We start from the raw sequence: 16,481 nt of genomic DNA on the forward strand, positions 1-16,481 counted from the left end.
AGATGGAGTAGGAGATGGGAGTTCACTCATATTAGCATCTCTCTTCTGGTATATCTGACTATTCTCCATCATAAATATTAAAAAATAAAACAATGAATAAATTTAGTTCTGGAAAAAAAAAAAAAAAAGAAAACTGCTCCAAGAGGGCCTGTGGCCTCTTGGGATCATTTGCATAGTGTGGAGTCCTGGGTCATGATCCTGCCAATGCCAAACAACATTTGATGGATCATGATGGTGGAAGTTCACCATGGCACTGACCATGTACTCTTCTGAACGCCAGCACTGAGTGACTGTGCTCATGCTGGGTGCTGGTGCCCTTTAAAGGGAATTTGGGAAAGCCGTCAGGCGTGGACCCAGCCTGCTCCAATGCTAAAGATACACTGCTACCCCTAGGGCTTGGTTCTCCCAGACCATATCTCAGGGTCTTTTCTGTCACTTTGGGACCATTCTGACCTTGGATGGGTTCCTTTTCCCTTTTGTTCTTTAGCTCAGTTGCTTTCCTAAATAAGTAGGGCTCCAGTGGATGTTCAAAATTAGCCAGCTCTCTGAGCACCACTGAGCTGAAGACTGAGGGAAGGAAAATGCTCGAGGTCGGGCCGGGTGGCTAGGAGTCCCGACTGTGACAGGTGGGGGTCATGTTTCACAGCTATGAAACAGGATGGGAAATTCTCTGTGGACAGCTATGGAGGCATCTGCAGGATCTGCTGGGAAGGGAAGAAGGTCAGGCGCTGAGCTGCACACACCACATGTGGCTGCTTACGTAAGGAGTGTGGGAAAGCACACCTGTGCTTATGTGCACAAAAGAGCAGTGGAGGGTAAATAGAAGCTAACAAAAATGGCCCCTCTAGGGAAAGGTAAGGGAGGGCAGCAACACTTCTCTGTGGTATATTCAGAGTTAGAGTTTGGCTTTCGAGTTATGAAATGAATTTCCTCTTGAAACAAAGTCAAGATGAGAGGGCGCTCCACAGGCAGGCCTTCTGCACAGGTGTGTGAGTAAGAGGGTGGCCTCTCCTGAGACCACGCCCAGAGTCCAGCTAAGCAAAACGGGGCTTTATTACTCCAGACTAGTGTCCTTTTACTTCCCTTCCAATCTTTCAGTTTCCCTGACTTACACTGTCACTTCAGAATATTTGACTCTGTAATAAAACAGCCTGTGACTGACTAGGCCCCCCTCACATGGCCTTCCACCTCTGCTTCCCTGGTGTCTCAGGTCAATCAATGGTGTTCAAACAACATTTTGGGGCACTGGAGACTGACCAAAGGGAGGGATTCCTTTCTGCATAACAACTGTGACAACAAAATGGTTGCTGGCCTGAGTCCTGGGGCTGCAGTTCCTCCTCATTGTTCAGAAAGGGCATGGGAACCAGTAGTCCAGAATCCAACACCTGTGCTCCTGGGGAGTGACCAGGGGACCCTCCTGGGAGAGCAGCTGCACAGCTACTACTAAGGCCAAGGGTAAGGAGAAGGAATGGGCTAGGCCCACCCTGGGGCAGCAGGCCCCAGCCCCCTGGACAACATGGCATCTGAGAAGGTCCACCCTGAAGAGGAGCCTCCTGGGAGTTCTGGGGAAACCATCCCAGGGAGCAAATGGGAGAATGGACAAGGGCCTCATGTATTTTCCATCACTATCTGTTTTCAATGTGATATGGCATTCAAGTCTTGGGAAATTAAGGCCCAAGCAAGCTGAAAGGAAATGGGATCTAGATTTAGAATGACTGTCCTACAGGACACTAAAGAGGGAGCCAGAGAGGCACTCAGCCCAGGGCATCTACAGAAGCTGTTGTAAATCAGCCCAAGTCGCTGCAGGGGGCCAGAGTGAATGACACTGGCTTCTCTCCCCTCCCTATGTCCCAGCCTTGCTAAAGCCTGACCCTCCATTTCCAAGAGTGAGGAGTCCATCAGCTGCAGGGAAGGAGCACACCCATGAGGCAGAGCTCTGCTGTGCTGCTCCACAGCACAGTCTATGCCCATCTATGACTGACCAATCCAGGGGACAGGCCTCTCCTGGGGTGGAGGACTTCCTGTGGTTTGGTTAGTTTGCAGTCTGAACAGAAGCTGAAAGCTGCCTTAAATCTTTGGACCTGGGAGCCCCAGAGCCTTGGTCTGACTTCTCAGGCTGACTTCCAGTTGGGTGGAGGGAGCCTGGCGGGAGTGCGGTCTGCGGCAGCCCTGAGTACCCCTTGGACCCAGCACCACAGGGGCCTCCCAGAGGCCTTACTCCTCCTACCCTGCCTGGGGTTGGATTTTCCAGGGGATGGGCTCTGTCAGGAACTGGGACATGGCACAAGGACAGAAAAGGGATTTTGAGGTTCCTTTCATGAGGATAGCCCATTAAAGACCAGGCATATCCAGATAGGAATTAAGCCTTAGTGGGTCCCTTGTGGGTGGGGGAGAAGAGAGAGAAGTGGGTTCTCAATGATGTTCTAGAACTACCTTTGAGGCTCAAAGCTGAGTGAATTTCATTTTGTTTTGTGAGTCTACTGAGCCCCTCAAATTGTCGCTGAATAGTCAGTGTTACTGCTGGAATAGTCATTTGGAGCTATGGAAATTAGGGGGGCATTCTCCCTGTACTGTAGCATATGTGGTGCACACAAACTAAAGTACAAATCTCTACTCAGAGGCAGTAAGTGTAACGGGCCATTGGGGGTGGGGACGGTGGAATGAAACAGCTCAGAATCCACTTGCTGCCCCACAGGCCCTTCTGGGTACACGTGTGTTTACGTGTGCAACCGACTAGAAATCAAAATGATGGATGTGGGCAATGTCCGAAGCCCTAAAGGGAGGCAGAAAAACAGGGGAAACAGGATAGCATGGAAACCACCTAATTTTAGTTTCACATTTCAAGCTTCAGAGCCAGGGAAAACAGATTTCAAAGGGTTGTGCTGAGCAAATAACCTTCTTTTCCCCACCGTGACCCAACGCTTGAGGAGCCCAGGGGGGGCATGCGTCAGCTATGCATCACCTGTGAGCAGAGCTTTCCCCACCCTGGCCCCGCAGCCTGGCCACTCCACTCAGTGGCTGGCCCCACGTCCTCTTCGACACCATTTTGTCCCCTCTGACTTTGGATTCTCACCTGTCTCGGGATCACTGAAGTCTGGCAAAGTGATTGTGTTAAGCTGTCGTCTGTCGGCGATAGTTCTGTCTAAGAGGCTGCTCCCACGTCCAGAGTCACTGCAAAATACACTGTGAATGTCAGTCACCTGAGAAGTGGGAGGGGAGGGACAGAGACTCAACCGGTACCACTGGGCCAGTAAGGTGCAGTGGACACCTTTGGATGGGCTTTGGATGTGCCTCCGCATCTTCCCACTTCCTGGCTCAGGCTGGGCTGGGATTTCTTTGAGCACTCAGTACCACAAATGTGCTTAAGCCACCCCACGGGACCCTAATTCATTTTAGTCTCTTGTGTCATTATAAAAGATATGAAGATGAGAACTGCAAGCCAGGTTCTCCAGCCACCAGATGGGGAAACTGGTTGTTATTCTGTGCTACGAAGACTGAGGACCCGTGGAAGCCCTGACACGCCCCACCCTCCAAGATGACTTCATGAGCCAACAGTCCACACAGGCATTCCTGAACCTCGAGTCCTGAGAAAACAGCCAGAACATTTCTAAAGACTCCTGATGCCCAGGCCACTCCAGACAAACAAATGGGAATTTCTGGGGCAAATTTCAAAGCTCCTCAGATGGTTCTATGTTGCAGCTGCTAGAATTGAGGACCCCTGGCCTGCTTCTCAGAGGGTGAGCGCAGGCATGGGCTCAAACATGACCCAAAGACAAGCCTTGAGATGCACTGCATGGGTGACAGGCTATTTAATACTGAGGGACAAGTGCCGTGAGGAGACATGAGGAGCTGGTCACAGCAGAGCTGTAGCTGGGGCCCTGTCCAGCTGAGGTTCTGAGAAGGCTGGCTGAGGAGACTTGAAGGGACTTGGGAAGAACATGCAGGGTCTTGACAACCACTTGCCGCTCCCAATGCCATCCCCCTCTGCTGAATCCCCCCTCCCTCCTGGCACCATCCATCTAGCAAAGTTGCGTGGACACCACCCAGGCCTGTGGGGATCAAACAGTTAAGGGAACTTAGCCCCCAAAGACTTTGTTTTTTTGCAACTCTGGGAAGTTTTTAAGTAAACACTGTTGTTTCCCCCCTTCCCTGCCCCTGCCTCTGTCACGATATCTATCTGGGGGCTCTAAGTGTTTTTTTTGGTTATTGTTAAGAAGTTCAAATTCTACAATAAAGGGACACAATTTCCTTCCTCTGTGCAGCTGCTGCTAAAATCAGTACAAACAAGGTTTGGTATGAAAGTCAGTGCAGTTCACAGGCTGCAGTGTCCCCGCCCAGTGATGCAGTCAGAGGGGTCCTTCCGCAGGAAGCGGAGGAAACGTCCTTGGTGGGACTGTGTCAGCCGACACTTATTACATCATCCCTATAGGCACGCTGGAAATGCTCTATTAATTATTTCCACAACTGAGAAACAATCAGTGTCTCTAAGGAGAAGACATAAAAGAACATGTGCATTTTCAATAATTACAAATCTGGCTAAATGTATCCAGCACCAGTCTGCTCAGGTAGCATTTTTGATATAAATATTACAAAGGGTTAATTATCTGAATATGGCAATAGCCCCCCACATGGGAGACTGTCCCGAAATATAGAGACACTTTTCATCACTGTGGAGATTCCAGGATGCGTAATGAGGAGCTGGCATGGCAGGGGAAGGGCTGCCTGGCCACGTGGTGGCCAGACCTGGGATGTGGCTCAGCCGCAGTGCTGCTTCGCCAAGCTTCAGAGCATGGGTTTGGCTGCCATGTGTGCTGCTTTGAAAGGACCCGGAAAGTGGGTCCTGGAACCCAACTGGAGGTCTTGGTTCCCATCCCACATCTGTCACTCAGGAGTAATCATTTTGAGCAAAGCCAGTTCCCTGTGCCTTGGTGACTTCCCTGGCCAGGTTGGAGGATAAGGATTATCTTTCTACACAGAACTGGGTAAGGAGGGAATAAGCTGCAGATGTAGACAGAACATTCTGAAGGGGTGTGACTTCGTGACACATGGCAGGTGTCATTATGAATACTCCCTCTCCAAATATGCATCTGGGGTTGACATGGCTGGCTGCTTCCTGGAGACATCTGCCCTGCCTTCTGCGGCAGCCGTGGGAGGTGTGGGAGGCCGGGCCAAGGGCCTCCTACTCCAAACACTAGAAACCCCAACTGAGCCCATAATACTAATTTGTGAACCTTGCTCACTGACAACAACACAGGGCCCATGTCCCTTGTCCCTCCATCAGTGGGGAAGTTTTGAGTAGTTGTTTCCTCAGTTTGCCTTCCATAGTTCCCCCCCCAAAAGAGTATATAAGCAACAATTGACCATTCAAAATGGAGCGTTTTGTTCCATACTGAATATTTTCTGTCTAAAAATAATTAGGTATTTGTGACTGATTAAACATTTTGCTTGTTGCTTTAAACAATTTTTAGTTCTTCATTTACATGGTGTAGAGTTTTATCCAATCAAGACTTGCCTTTGCGAAAGCCCACAGATCATGGGGAAAAGAGCTAGGGAATGAATGTCTTGGTCAACTCTGGAGACTCCCGAGTTCTCCCTGGCCAGTCTCTCTCACACAGACTGAAAGTTACCTTCCTTTCTCCCTCTGGACACTGCCTTCATGGGCAGTTCCCATGGACCCCCCCAGCACCTCACCTCTCCTCTCCTATGTCTGGCCCTGAGGCTGATGGGAGCAATTCCCAGTGAGGGCTAGGGCTGAGGCTGTGGTTCAGTGTGGAGTGCTTGCCTAGCATGTGTGAGGCCCTGGGTTTGATCCTAAAATAAAATAAAGGTATTGTGTCCATCTATAACTAAAAAATTATACATATTTAAAAAATGAGGTGGGCTGGAGGAGAGAGAAGCCGTTCCTGCTCAGCAGTGCTGGGAAGTGGTCTAGGTGAGGAAAGCAGAAGGACCCCTGAGCCGTGGCACAAGCTGAGGTATCCACTTGCCTAGATGCACACATGCAGTGAATTTCTCTTCCTCATCACGAATGAAGATTCAGATATACTGCATATTGTAATGCCAGTTAATGTGACACCGAAAATTGAAAGCCTCTCCTGGAAATCTTCACGGTCCACAGCCACCCAGAGGGAAGAGGTGGTGGTGGACCAGGAGTCAGAGCCCTGGACTTCTTGCCACTTCTCAACTCCTGGGAAATTTGTGGCACACAACAAATACAAGGACAAAGGGGTGGAGGGCAGAGCACAGGCAGACAGAGAGGAACTTTTACTTTTTTTTTTCCCTAGGCTTCCTGGGCCTATAGAATCAAGGGCCTATTCCTAAAATAGCCAAGCCTCAACCTTGCCTTCAGTAAAATGGGAATGCTATAACATGACATCTGCCCATTTTATCTGTCTTCTTTGGAGATGAAAGAATGGTCCCTGTAAAGAAAAGCTCTGCCCAAATGCTGATAGCTGTGAGCATGACATGGGGTCTCCAGCTTCCAACTGAGATCAGAGCAAAGAAAGAAAGTGTGTGTGTGTGTGTGTGTGTGTGTGCGCGCGCGCGCGCGCGCGCGCACGCGCACTCTAACTTTAAATGCTATTTGTTGGTAAGTGACTGAAATAGGACTTAGGAATCAAAGTGGCATGAAGAGGGAAAGACGTCGTTAGCAATTAAAAAAAAAAGAAAGGAAGGAAGGAAGGAAGGAAGGAAGGAAGGAAGGAAGGAAGGAAGGAAGCTGGCCATTGCCTTGGGAGAGGCGTTCCCCTGCCATGGAGTGAGCTCTGGTGTCAGGCAGACCTGGCTGTGAATCATAGCTCTACTGCTCATTTAATTGGGCAAACTGAGGCAAGTCATTTACCCTCCTTTAGCTAGCACATTAACGCCGGTGCAGTGCTGGCACTGTGAATTTAAATAACCGTGGTCATTAGCGAGCCTTGCTGACGTGCTGTGCTATCCAGGGAGGCAGCCTGCTGGGGCCTCTGGTGAGATTCTGGTCAGATTCGCACTGTCCTGAGTGGCCAAGTCAATATTCACAAGAACTCAGGGAGCTTTGCATTTTACTAAGGAAGGGAAGACAAAATACTAGACAGATTTCTATCCTAAATGCAAGCAAAACTGCAGACCATGGGAAAGAAAACAAAGGCTTCTGAAGCTCCAAACACCCTGTCATAGGTACCGTGAGCTGGAGATGCCACCACCACTGAGTCTGCAGCCAGAGCTGCATTCTGCAAGTACAGGGGACCTGCTAGCCAAGGCTTCCCAAGCTCAGCTCGGCCAGGAGCAAAAATAAAGAGGGCAGGAGCTGCAGGGACCAAGGAGTCAGCGTCTGTTTTCAGTGTGGCCACTCCCTCCCAGTGACTGCCCACCACCTCCTCGGCTGCTTGCAGCCCTGGGGGCCTGTGCCGAGCCTCTGGATGGACTCAGCAGGGGAAAAAGGTGGGAGGGCTGGAAGCTTCCTGGCAGGTGGAGCAAAGGGCCCTGCTGCAACTGCGCATGTGCAGAAGCCAGGGAGCCAGGAGCCAGGGAGTCAGCATGAACCTACTCCAGACAGAAACCAACTGCTTCCTACCAAAATCTTTCTGCTTAGCTTTCAGTTTGTTTTATTTTTAGGAAGGGATGCTTCTCGTGCACTTGTTCATGTGATTCTACCCTTTTCTAAAGCCTGGTGTGACCCAAAGACAGCCTCTAGGCTGCTGGTCCCACCTTGCCTCATCTGGAGGCTAGGATGTGTGCTCACCCCACAACACACTGCCCTCCCTCTTTATGATTTCCTCTATGGCCAGGGTCACTGCTTACCCAAGCAGACTAGGAGCACAGCTAAATTTGCCCAATGGTAAGGACTGCTGAAGAAGTATATATTTATATCCCAGAGAAAATAAAGTTAAAAAATAAAACAAAACAGGAAGCTTCTTAATAAGAAGCTGCTCAGTACTACCCCCCACCCCACAGTCCCCCGCCCCATGGTTTGGAAAAAGCAGCTCTGAGTAACTACAGGAGCCTCCTCCACTATCCCAGCCCCACCCAGGCTCTGTGCCCAAAGCCGAGTCCTTTCTGCTCTGCCCCGAGAGATCCTGCAGGAAACGGAGGAAGTATGGTCAGAGCCCAACATTTGGTTAAGTATTTTTAAAAAGCTTTCCAATTCTGCTATTTCTTTCTCCTCACATTCAATATTCTTGGTTGCTAAGTGGGAGGAAATGTGGGGAGGTGGGAGAGGTGTGGAGAGCTGAGGGAAAATTGGCAACACGAAAGCTGATGGGTTTATTTTCTCCTTTTTAAAGGGGGTACTGGCGAAGGATGTGCTCCAGCACGGAGGCAACCAGCTGGGGCAGTATCTGCTGTTAGCTCCGTGACGAGGCAAAGGCTCCCCAGATCCTGATGCTACTGATAGGCCAGGGGTGGGGGCCTGGGGGAGACAAATATAGGCTTTCCCATTTTGCTTACAGACTTAAGACTGTCAGATCAACTGCATGAGAGGGAAGAGACCAGCCTCATTATTATACTTCACCAAGAAGAAGGACACACAGTCACAGGAGACCATCAGCCCTTGTGGCTGGCTTTCCAGGCTAAGCCTCTCCTTCAGCTGCTCCACCATAGGCTGGTCACAGTTCTAGCTAGGGTCAGTTCACAGTGGCCAGCCCCTTCACAGAGCCCTGATTTTGAACACTACTTTTTTTTTTTTTTTAAACTGCAGAAGCTTTTGTAAAACAAAATCTCACAGGGAGCCCTGCCTTTGTTCTGTGGTGCCTAACTACACCCCCACTTTGCCTTTCCACAGTTCTTTGCAGACCATGGCCACCAGCCCACACCATTGGTGCTCATTTACCATTTTCAGGCTCCAGATTCTTCAGAGCATAACAGGGGCTGTCCATACACCTTGCCATGAACTTGGAAAGTTCAAGTGCAGGAGCAGTTTTGTGAATTCGCCTGACTCATTGGGTCCCTCTGCATTAGATTACTTCCTCCCCAGGGCAGGGGACACTTAGTCACCCAAACATGTCAGGAAAAAGTGCCCAAGGCTTAGAAATGGGCAAATGGGTTCCCAGGTGTCTGCAGTAGGCTTCTGGGAGTGACTGGTCCCCATTCCCCAGGTCGGCTGCCTCTAAAGGGTGGCACCTTTGGCTTCAACAGGAAGCCAAAGTTAACTGGGGTACTTTACGGCTTTAAAGGGCAAAAACTAACCACAGAAAACTGATAATAAGACAAATGGGTTTTGTCTGGTAGAGCTACAGTTGATCTCTACCCTGTCGAGAACATAACCCCAAACAATGCATTTCACTGTCTCATAGGATACTGTTTTTTGCATCTATTTGCAAATTCATTTCAGCATTTCTGCCTATACAAATGTTTTTCAAATTATTCTTTGATCCAGTCTTAACACTGTACTTAGTGTGGTAAGTAGAAACTTTGACATGTATTTAGTTTATATTTGTATGAAAAGTGATTTTAATTTTTTTGAAATTATATTTTATCATGCTGAGAACAATTTCCTCTGTCCTTAGTAGGATTGTGCAGGTTCAGCTCTATTGCAAGATCCCCACCTGGAATATATATCACTGACTAGGATAGACTCTCATTACCAGGCAGATGGTCAGACTTGTCACAGAAGTTAAGTAAATGGCTGGTAGAGAGAAACTGGTAGAGAGACACTGGAGAAAGCACCATTACCAGATGCGCCTAGAGGTCACCATGGCCCATAGCTTGAAGGCCTCATCAGCCTCTGGGAGAGAAGTTCCTTAAAGTGACGTGAAGCTCCATCCCTACTATTTGATGCCCACTAAAGGTCTATCAGAAATGGTACTGATAGGTGGAGACCCATGCAAAAGCCACACAAAACAGGCGCCACTGGCCTCTTACCTGGGATTGGTCAGGTTGTAGCAGGATTTCCATATCTGTAACATGTGCTTACAGGTGAGCAGTGCCTCATCTGGGCCCCGGCAGAGGGACTCCAACTTCACTTTGGAAAACAGTAGTCTACAGGGGAAGATAGGGAGAACAACTCAGGTCATGCCAGGGGGCTGCCACTTGAACACACAGAGAGGTGGGCTCATCCAGGGGCAGCTGCACTCAGAATGGGGACATGCCTGAGTGTTGTAGGGGGCAGTGGCTACAGCGCCAAGCATTCTAGAACCCCAGCTCCATGTCTGCCTTTGCGTAAGTCTCACCAGGGAGGCAAATGCAAGTGCAGGGCAACTAACTGTGGTGGGGTTAGCGCATCTGAGCAGCCACTTTTACTTTGAACACTGGGATTTTATTAAGAGCATATCTTTTAGAACAAAACCAACTTATCTATGAAACATCATTAAAAGTGAGTGTTGATTTATTTACAAAATTACACAAGGGATGTGACTCCATTGATATAAATATCTACAGAAAACCCTCTGCGCTGCTTATCATCTGGGAAGCTTGGAAAGCCTGGCCTGAAGGCACACAAAGGGGTGCTGAGCAGGCGCTCCCTGCTTGGTCGGCCCAGCCTGCTATTCGGGGACTACCCAGTAACACACCCCAGAGTCACCAAGGCGTCTTTTCCCTAGTTTTGTCCCCACCACTGGCTTCAGCCTCCCTCTAGACCTGAGTGCTAAGCTCGGAACCTTCGCTTTCTTGGCCCAGCAGCCATACCCAGCTCCAGAGTCTCCTGTCTCTCTGTGGACATCAACCTGTGTGGCTGCAGACTTCAGTGTTTTGGTCCCTGGACTCATCACCACTCACTGTCCTGGAGGAAGCCCCAGCACGGGGCCAGGTTCCCTCCCAGTGGTCTTCCTGTCCAGCTCTCAGAAACCCAATCTTTTTAGTCCCAGCAATGATTCTTACTGCCTGCAGCAACATGTCCCAATTCTCTAGCCCCCAGAGACATCACCCCTGGCCATTCTCCTCTCACGGTGCCATGTATCCCCTCCCATGCCTCGCATCCTATGGGATGCTTTAGTCCTGCCAATACAAGCCACTGGCCAGACACCATGCTTCTTGAGCCCCATTGCTATGTACGCCGCATCTCGAGAGCAGTCTCTACCAGTCCACCTCTCTCCAGCTCCTCTTCGGCGCAGCTAAAGCCCAGCGTCAGTGAGTAAGTCTCCTGGTGATGCCACTGCCACACCTGCACCTTCTACCCAGTGAGGCCCAGAGCAGCTGGTGTTTGTGGTTAAAGGGAGGTAGCAGCTGCTGTAGTCACTGAAGGTCTGCTGTGTGCCAGGCCTCTCTTGGCAGGTGTGTCCTATACGCCAAAGCTGTGTAGCTGCCCTCTGGCCATGTGTTTTCTGGAAGTGATTTTCCTCATGACGGTCAGAGCCTCAACACCTCTCCCTGTCCTCCCCTCACAGCCTTGCACTGTACTGAGGTCTACAGGCCTTTCCTCAACATCTGCTCATGGACAACTTCTCTGTAAACCACAGGAGATGGAGATGTGTTGCCAGCAATCTCAAATACACAGGAGAGTTCCTTGACCTTGCAGGTGAGACAGCCTTCTCCGGAGGTCCCTGAGGAGCCAGGTCTCTTCCCAACTGCAAGTGATGAATGAGAATGGTCCTGCTGTCACCACCCAAGCTCAGGACTGGGTCAGCACCAACCACTTCCTCTGCGTGGAACAAAGGGAGCCTAAGGGGTTCTGGTGGCTCCTAGGGGGTTCTAAGCAGCAACCACCTCAACCAGGGTTTGCAGAACCTGGGCTGATGGGACGATGAAACTGATGGTGGGAAGGACACAGTCTCTGGCCCAGAAGCAAAAGGGCAGAGAGCAGCACGGCCAGATGTGAGAAGGGGTTTGGCCTATGCTTCACAGCCTGAAGTTCCTCTGAAGCCTTACTGGGGCCACTTAAGGGGAATGGCAGCCACTCTGGGTGTCCCAAGGGGTTTTTAAAGGAACTGGAAGCTGGTTCTGCAGAGTCCAGAATGTGGCAGGAGTCCCTTCCCCCCAGAATCTCCACCAAACTCAGGTCCCATGGGAGGCTTGTTAAAGGCAGTGATACCTGCCAGTGGTCACCTATCCGCCTTGGTGGACTCTACCCAGAGGCCCAGAAACTCCTCTGGATGAGGGGTGACTGTTAGGCAACTGTACACAGGGGAGACACCCCAGGACAGTGGTGAGGCAGAAGGCCATGCCGCTGGCACTGCACGGAGGGAGGATCTTACAGGTATGCGGAACCCCTCTGGCTCGGCCAGGCTCAGAGGAGGGCCACAGAGCCGGTGGGAAGGTTCCCCTGCCCGGTGGGCGGCGGTGCAGCTCTCACGGCAATTACCACGAGCCCTTTCACTGCACCCAAAGTACAAAACACCAAAGCATGCATCTAAGCTTCAGCTTGGGGGGAACAGTTCTGTGCAAGGCTTTTTGGCTGGAAAAAGAACTTCTAATTAACATGAAATAACAGCTTTCAAATACTTGACTCAGGATATGGAGTTGAAAAGGTGTGGGCTGGATTTAAGGGAACCAGACAGGAAGAACAATAGTAGAACTGCTGAGCTCCAAGGATGGAAAGGACACTTGAGAGTGAGGCAAGAGGGACAGCATGAGAGATATCTGCAGAGGAGAGAAGCAGGAAAGCCCAGAGCACAGGCAGGGATTCCAACCCTCTAGCCACCAGCAGGTCTGTGCACTGTGACACACCTGCCAAGCTTCTCTGACACACGGGGGTTGGGGGGAGGGATGCTCAACACACAGCTTGGGGAGAGGGCCTGGCAAGGCGGTGCTGCCTTCTCACCCTTTCCCCAAACCTCAGCTGGCTCAGAGGTGGGAAGCAGTGCCGGAAACAGCCCTGGGACGAGCGTCCCTACGCTGCTGAACGCTGCCTGTGCATCTCCAGGCTGCTTCAGCACAGAGCTGAGTTCACGAACATGCTTCACTCACGAGTTGCCACAGTCCATGGTCAGAGTTATTACAGAGTCACTGGACAGGAGACATCCAGAGGCAAAAACACGGTGATGAAAAAGCGTGGACAAACCAGCATTGGCTACATTTCAATCCGTCTAATCGTCGACTTGATGCGGAGGGCAGAGGGGTCGGCCAGGTGAGACCTCCTGCTGGCCAAGACACCAAATGCTACCATGACTTGGGTCAGCAGTCTCGTGTCAGCAGGTGTTCTCCTCATACCCTACAGCTGGCTCCAGATGCAGTAACCTAATTTTTAAAAGAGAACTATTTTGTTCAAAGACTCATTGAAAACTTACATAAAATTAATGAAGAAAAGAAGAACTGCGCTAAAATATCAACTGGACTCCATTACTGATAACCCAAGTTTAGCCTCATCTGCAGCGTCTTCTGTGCTCTGGCTCCTGCCCACATGCTGGCCTCCCACAGATCTGTTCATAGCCATCACATATACTCCCAACTTGGGCCATACCCAACTTTCTCCCCATGCCCTCTGCCCTCACGCTCGAGTCTTCGCATACTCTGTTCCCTGTGCTTGGAAGGACTTTTCCATCCAGCCTCTCTGCCTTGAAGCACCTATTCCACCCTCGAGATCCAGCTCAAACAGCACCTCCTCACCGGAGGCCACTCACAGAATAGGAGCCACGCCTCTAACAGAGATACAATTACAACTCGCAGGAGAGCTCAGGACCACGGAAAGCTGACCGGCCAGCCAGGAAACTTCTACTTTCAAGACCAGAAAATAACAACAGTAACAGCAGCTGCCAGACCCTAAATATTTAATTGCTGATTCTTACAACCCACAAATTAAGTGGTGGGTTGAGCAATTTGCCCTAGTTGATACCACTGGTGATTGTTAGAACAAGTTTTTAAACCCAATTCTGTGTGACTCCAAAGCACTCAACAAGGAACGGGAGGATGATTTCAAACCTAACCACACCACCAACACCAGCAGACACATCCAGCATCTAACCCATTGCCAAATAGCCAACACCCTAAAATGCATAAGGCTCTGGGTTAGAACCAGAAGGGAATGCAGAGTGGTACAAAGTACAGTCCCCAGAGAATGTATGGCTTAGTCAGGGCCCACTGTGGCCTTGAGGGGAAGTTGGGCAGCCGATTATTGCTCCTTGGCTATCTTGAGTTTTTTAAAAAGTCTGCATGCGTGTGTGTGTGTGTGTGTGTGTGTGTGTGTGTGTGTGTTTCTGACTTGCCTTTCACAACAAAGTCTGCTGCATATAAAATTCTACTTATTTGAAGGACCCAGTTAATCAAAGTTTTACTTTATTACTTAAAACAAACAAAAATAATAGTATAATATCTAACCTGATTTGGGGAATTTTAAAAACAATCCTGAGGTAATTCTTGAAATACCAACTATGTTTGACTTAGTGCTGAGCTCAGAAGGACTCACACCCCACCCTTACCCCACCCCTGGTAAGGGTCTGGAGCTGCAGCACTGTGACTTTACACTGTTTACTATAGGACATGAATCAAACTTTCATTTATCAGGGCCAAGCTGACCATCTAGTGCCCTGCCCAAGAAGACTTTCTGAACCCCTGAAAAGTGCCCCTTCACAGATCTATATTGGTCCCTGACTGTTCTTTGGCTTTATCCTGGACCCATCCCCCTGAGTCCTAGACTCCAGACCTGGGTAGGGAACCAGGTACCTGTTAAACTAAAGTTGAAAGATAGATATGTCTAAATGTGGAAATGCAATATGCCTTACAAAACCTTCTGATGAAGAACTCTCAATGAAAATAAATCAGAACAGTCTAGAGTAAAACTAAAGTAGTAACTCCCTCCATCTTATTTGGCAATGTAAAAAATGCCCTTGTGAAGTGTGGCCCGGAGGAACCATGCAGACTAGTACACCCAACCCTCCAAGCAGCCGACCTGTGAACGCTGCACTCACGGCAGCCCATTTAGAAGGACACCACAGGAATCTGAACATTTGGCATTCTGTGCTGACCTGTGTGGGTGAGCTCCTGGGCCCAGCATGCCAGGGTCCTTGCTTACCTACTGAACGCAGGCAGGGATGCAGAACAGCTGGGTGGAAAAGCCTGCTCAGGTGGGGCCCTGGCAGTGGGGCCCCAAGTGCCTTCCCAGCTCTCTCCCAAGGCCGGGGAGCCTGCATGGAGAGCTAGAATAGGCTTCCAATCACCTGAAGAAAAGTGTGCATCTGTCCCCAGGTAGCAGAGCATATCAGCCCAGGTGCGTGGGGGCAGGTATGTTCAAATGAAATTTTAAACTGAGAAGGTGGTTTGGCAGACAATGGATTAAAATGGTAAGAACTCAAAAGTGATATGCCAAAGCATGTGGTGAGAGAAGAGAGATGGAGACTGGAAGCCAAGTGAGTCAGCTGTGAACAGGATGAAGGGGAGGGTGAAGCAGGCCCCATGCAGCCCCCACTGGGGGAGGAGGGCACCAAATCCATCTAGCCAACCCCTCAGAAGGGGACAAGGGGTTCTTTCAGGTTCCAGTGTGGCTTTAAGGAAATCTACTTTCATCACCAACATTTTTGATGGCCTACTACATGCGGTTTGGAGCTCTGACTCTCCTGGGGGTTTCCCAAGCAGGCTGATCTTGGAAGATAGTGTATCTCTGCAAAAAAGCACCCAGTGGTTCTGGGCTGAGTCACTGTCCCTGAAAATCAGTACTGTGACTGGCCTGGCATAGTTCAATGGGGTCTGATTCATGCCAGGTGAGCTCACAGTGCTGGTCTTACCATTGTGCACATGCCAGAATTGATAGACCACAAAGCACCCGAAGCCCCTCTGACAACGGGTAGAAGGGCCGAGGAGCAGAACCAGTTCACATGACTGTGCCACTGGATGTCAAACACTGCCTAGGGCCTCACTAATTGCAAATACTCAATAAATGTCATTTGAATGAATGATCTAATTACTCAAGAGTTACACAAAAAATACATAATTTCTTAGATCCTCTGGCTTACCTAATTGCTGTATTGACATGCTATTCATGGGCTCATTAGAAAAAAATATAGATTTTTCCCAATTAATCCAAAGCTGGAAAAGTCCATGTGAGGTCCTAGAATACTTTGCCATTTAGAGTATGGTCCAGGACAGGCAGAATCTCCTGGAGCTCATGAGAAATAGAACCTCATGTTCTCCACTTAGCCTAGATCCCATGAACCCAAATCTGAGTGTAGCTAGGTTCCCAGGGAATTCACATGCAAAGTCACATTCAAGAGGTACCACTGCAGCTCATAACTCTACATCCTAACTTTCAGTGGTCTAATTCTACAAAAAGAAGAAAAAAGCTCTCAGAGGAAGAGTTCCCTTAGCCTCTTCACTTGGGAAAAACGACCTGTTTATTTCAATCCAATGAGTTTTTTTTGTTGTTGTTTTTTTGAGACAGGTCTTGCTATTTTACCCAGGCTGGCTCTGAATGCCTGCGTCATGTGACTCTTTCTCAGCCTCTTGGGCGCTGGGAATACAGTTGTGCACCATGCCTGGCTGCAGTGAGAGCCACAGGAGCACACAGGGGGCGCTGTGATCTTAGGCGCAGCGGGAGTTCTGAACAGCCCTTTAGGCTCATGTTTGAAGGGAACCGCTGTGGTCTGAACAGCACGCGCCTCTTCCCCAGATCACCTTCTGACCGCTGGGCTGTAACCCTGCCC

The 16,481-nt window shown here is 49.8% G+C and overlaps 1 protein-coding gene across 5 annotated transcripts in view; it reads right to left on the reverse strand.

Moving 5' to 3' along the window:
• Positions 1-16,481, reverse strand: part of TTC7B (tetratricopeptide repeat domain 7B) — a 230,839-nt gene that overhangs the window by 51,782 nt on the left and 162,576 nt on the right. For all 5 annotated transcript variants that reach the window (XM_081290633.1, XM_081290635.1, XM_081290634.1 and 2 more), the window contains 2 exons: positions 9,838-9,954; positions 3,074-3,171 (listed from right to left, as the gene is read on the reverse strand). In XM_081290633.1, coding sequence (XP_081146759.1) covers positions 3,074-3,171; positions 9,838-9,954 — 215 coding nt within the window. The remainder of the gene's footprint in view (positions 1-3,073; positions 3,172-9,837; positions 9,955-16,481) is intronic.

This window comes from Spermophilus citellus, assembly GCF_964194105.1.
Source record: "Spermophilus citellus genome assembly, chromosome: 4".
Lineage (NCBI taxonomy): Eukaryota > Metazoa > Chordata > Mammalia > Rodentia > Sciuridae > Spermophilus > Spermophilus citellus.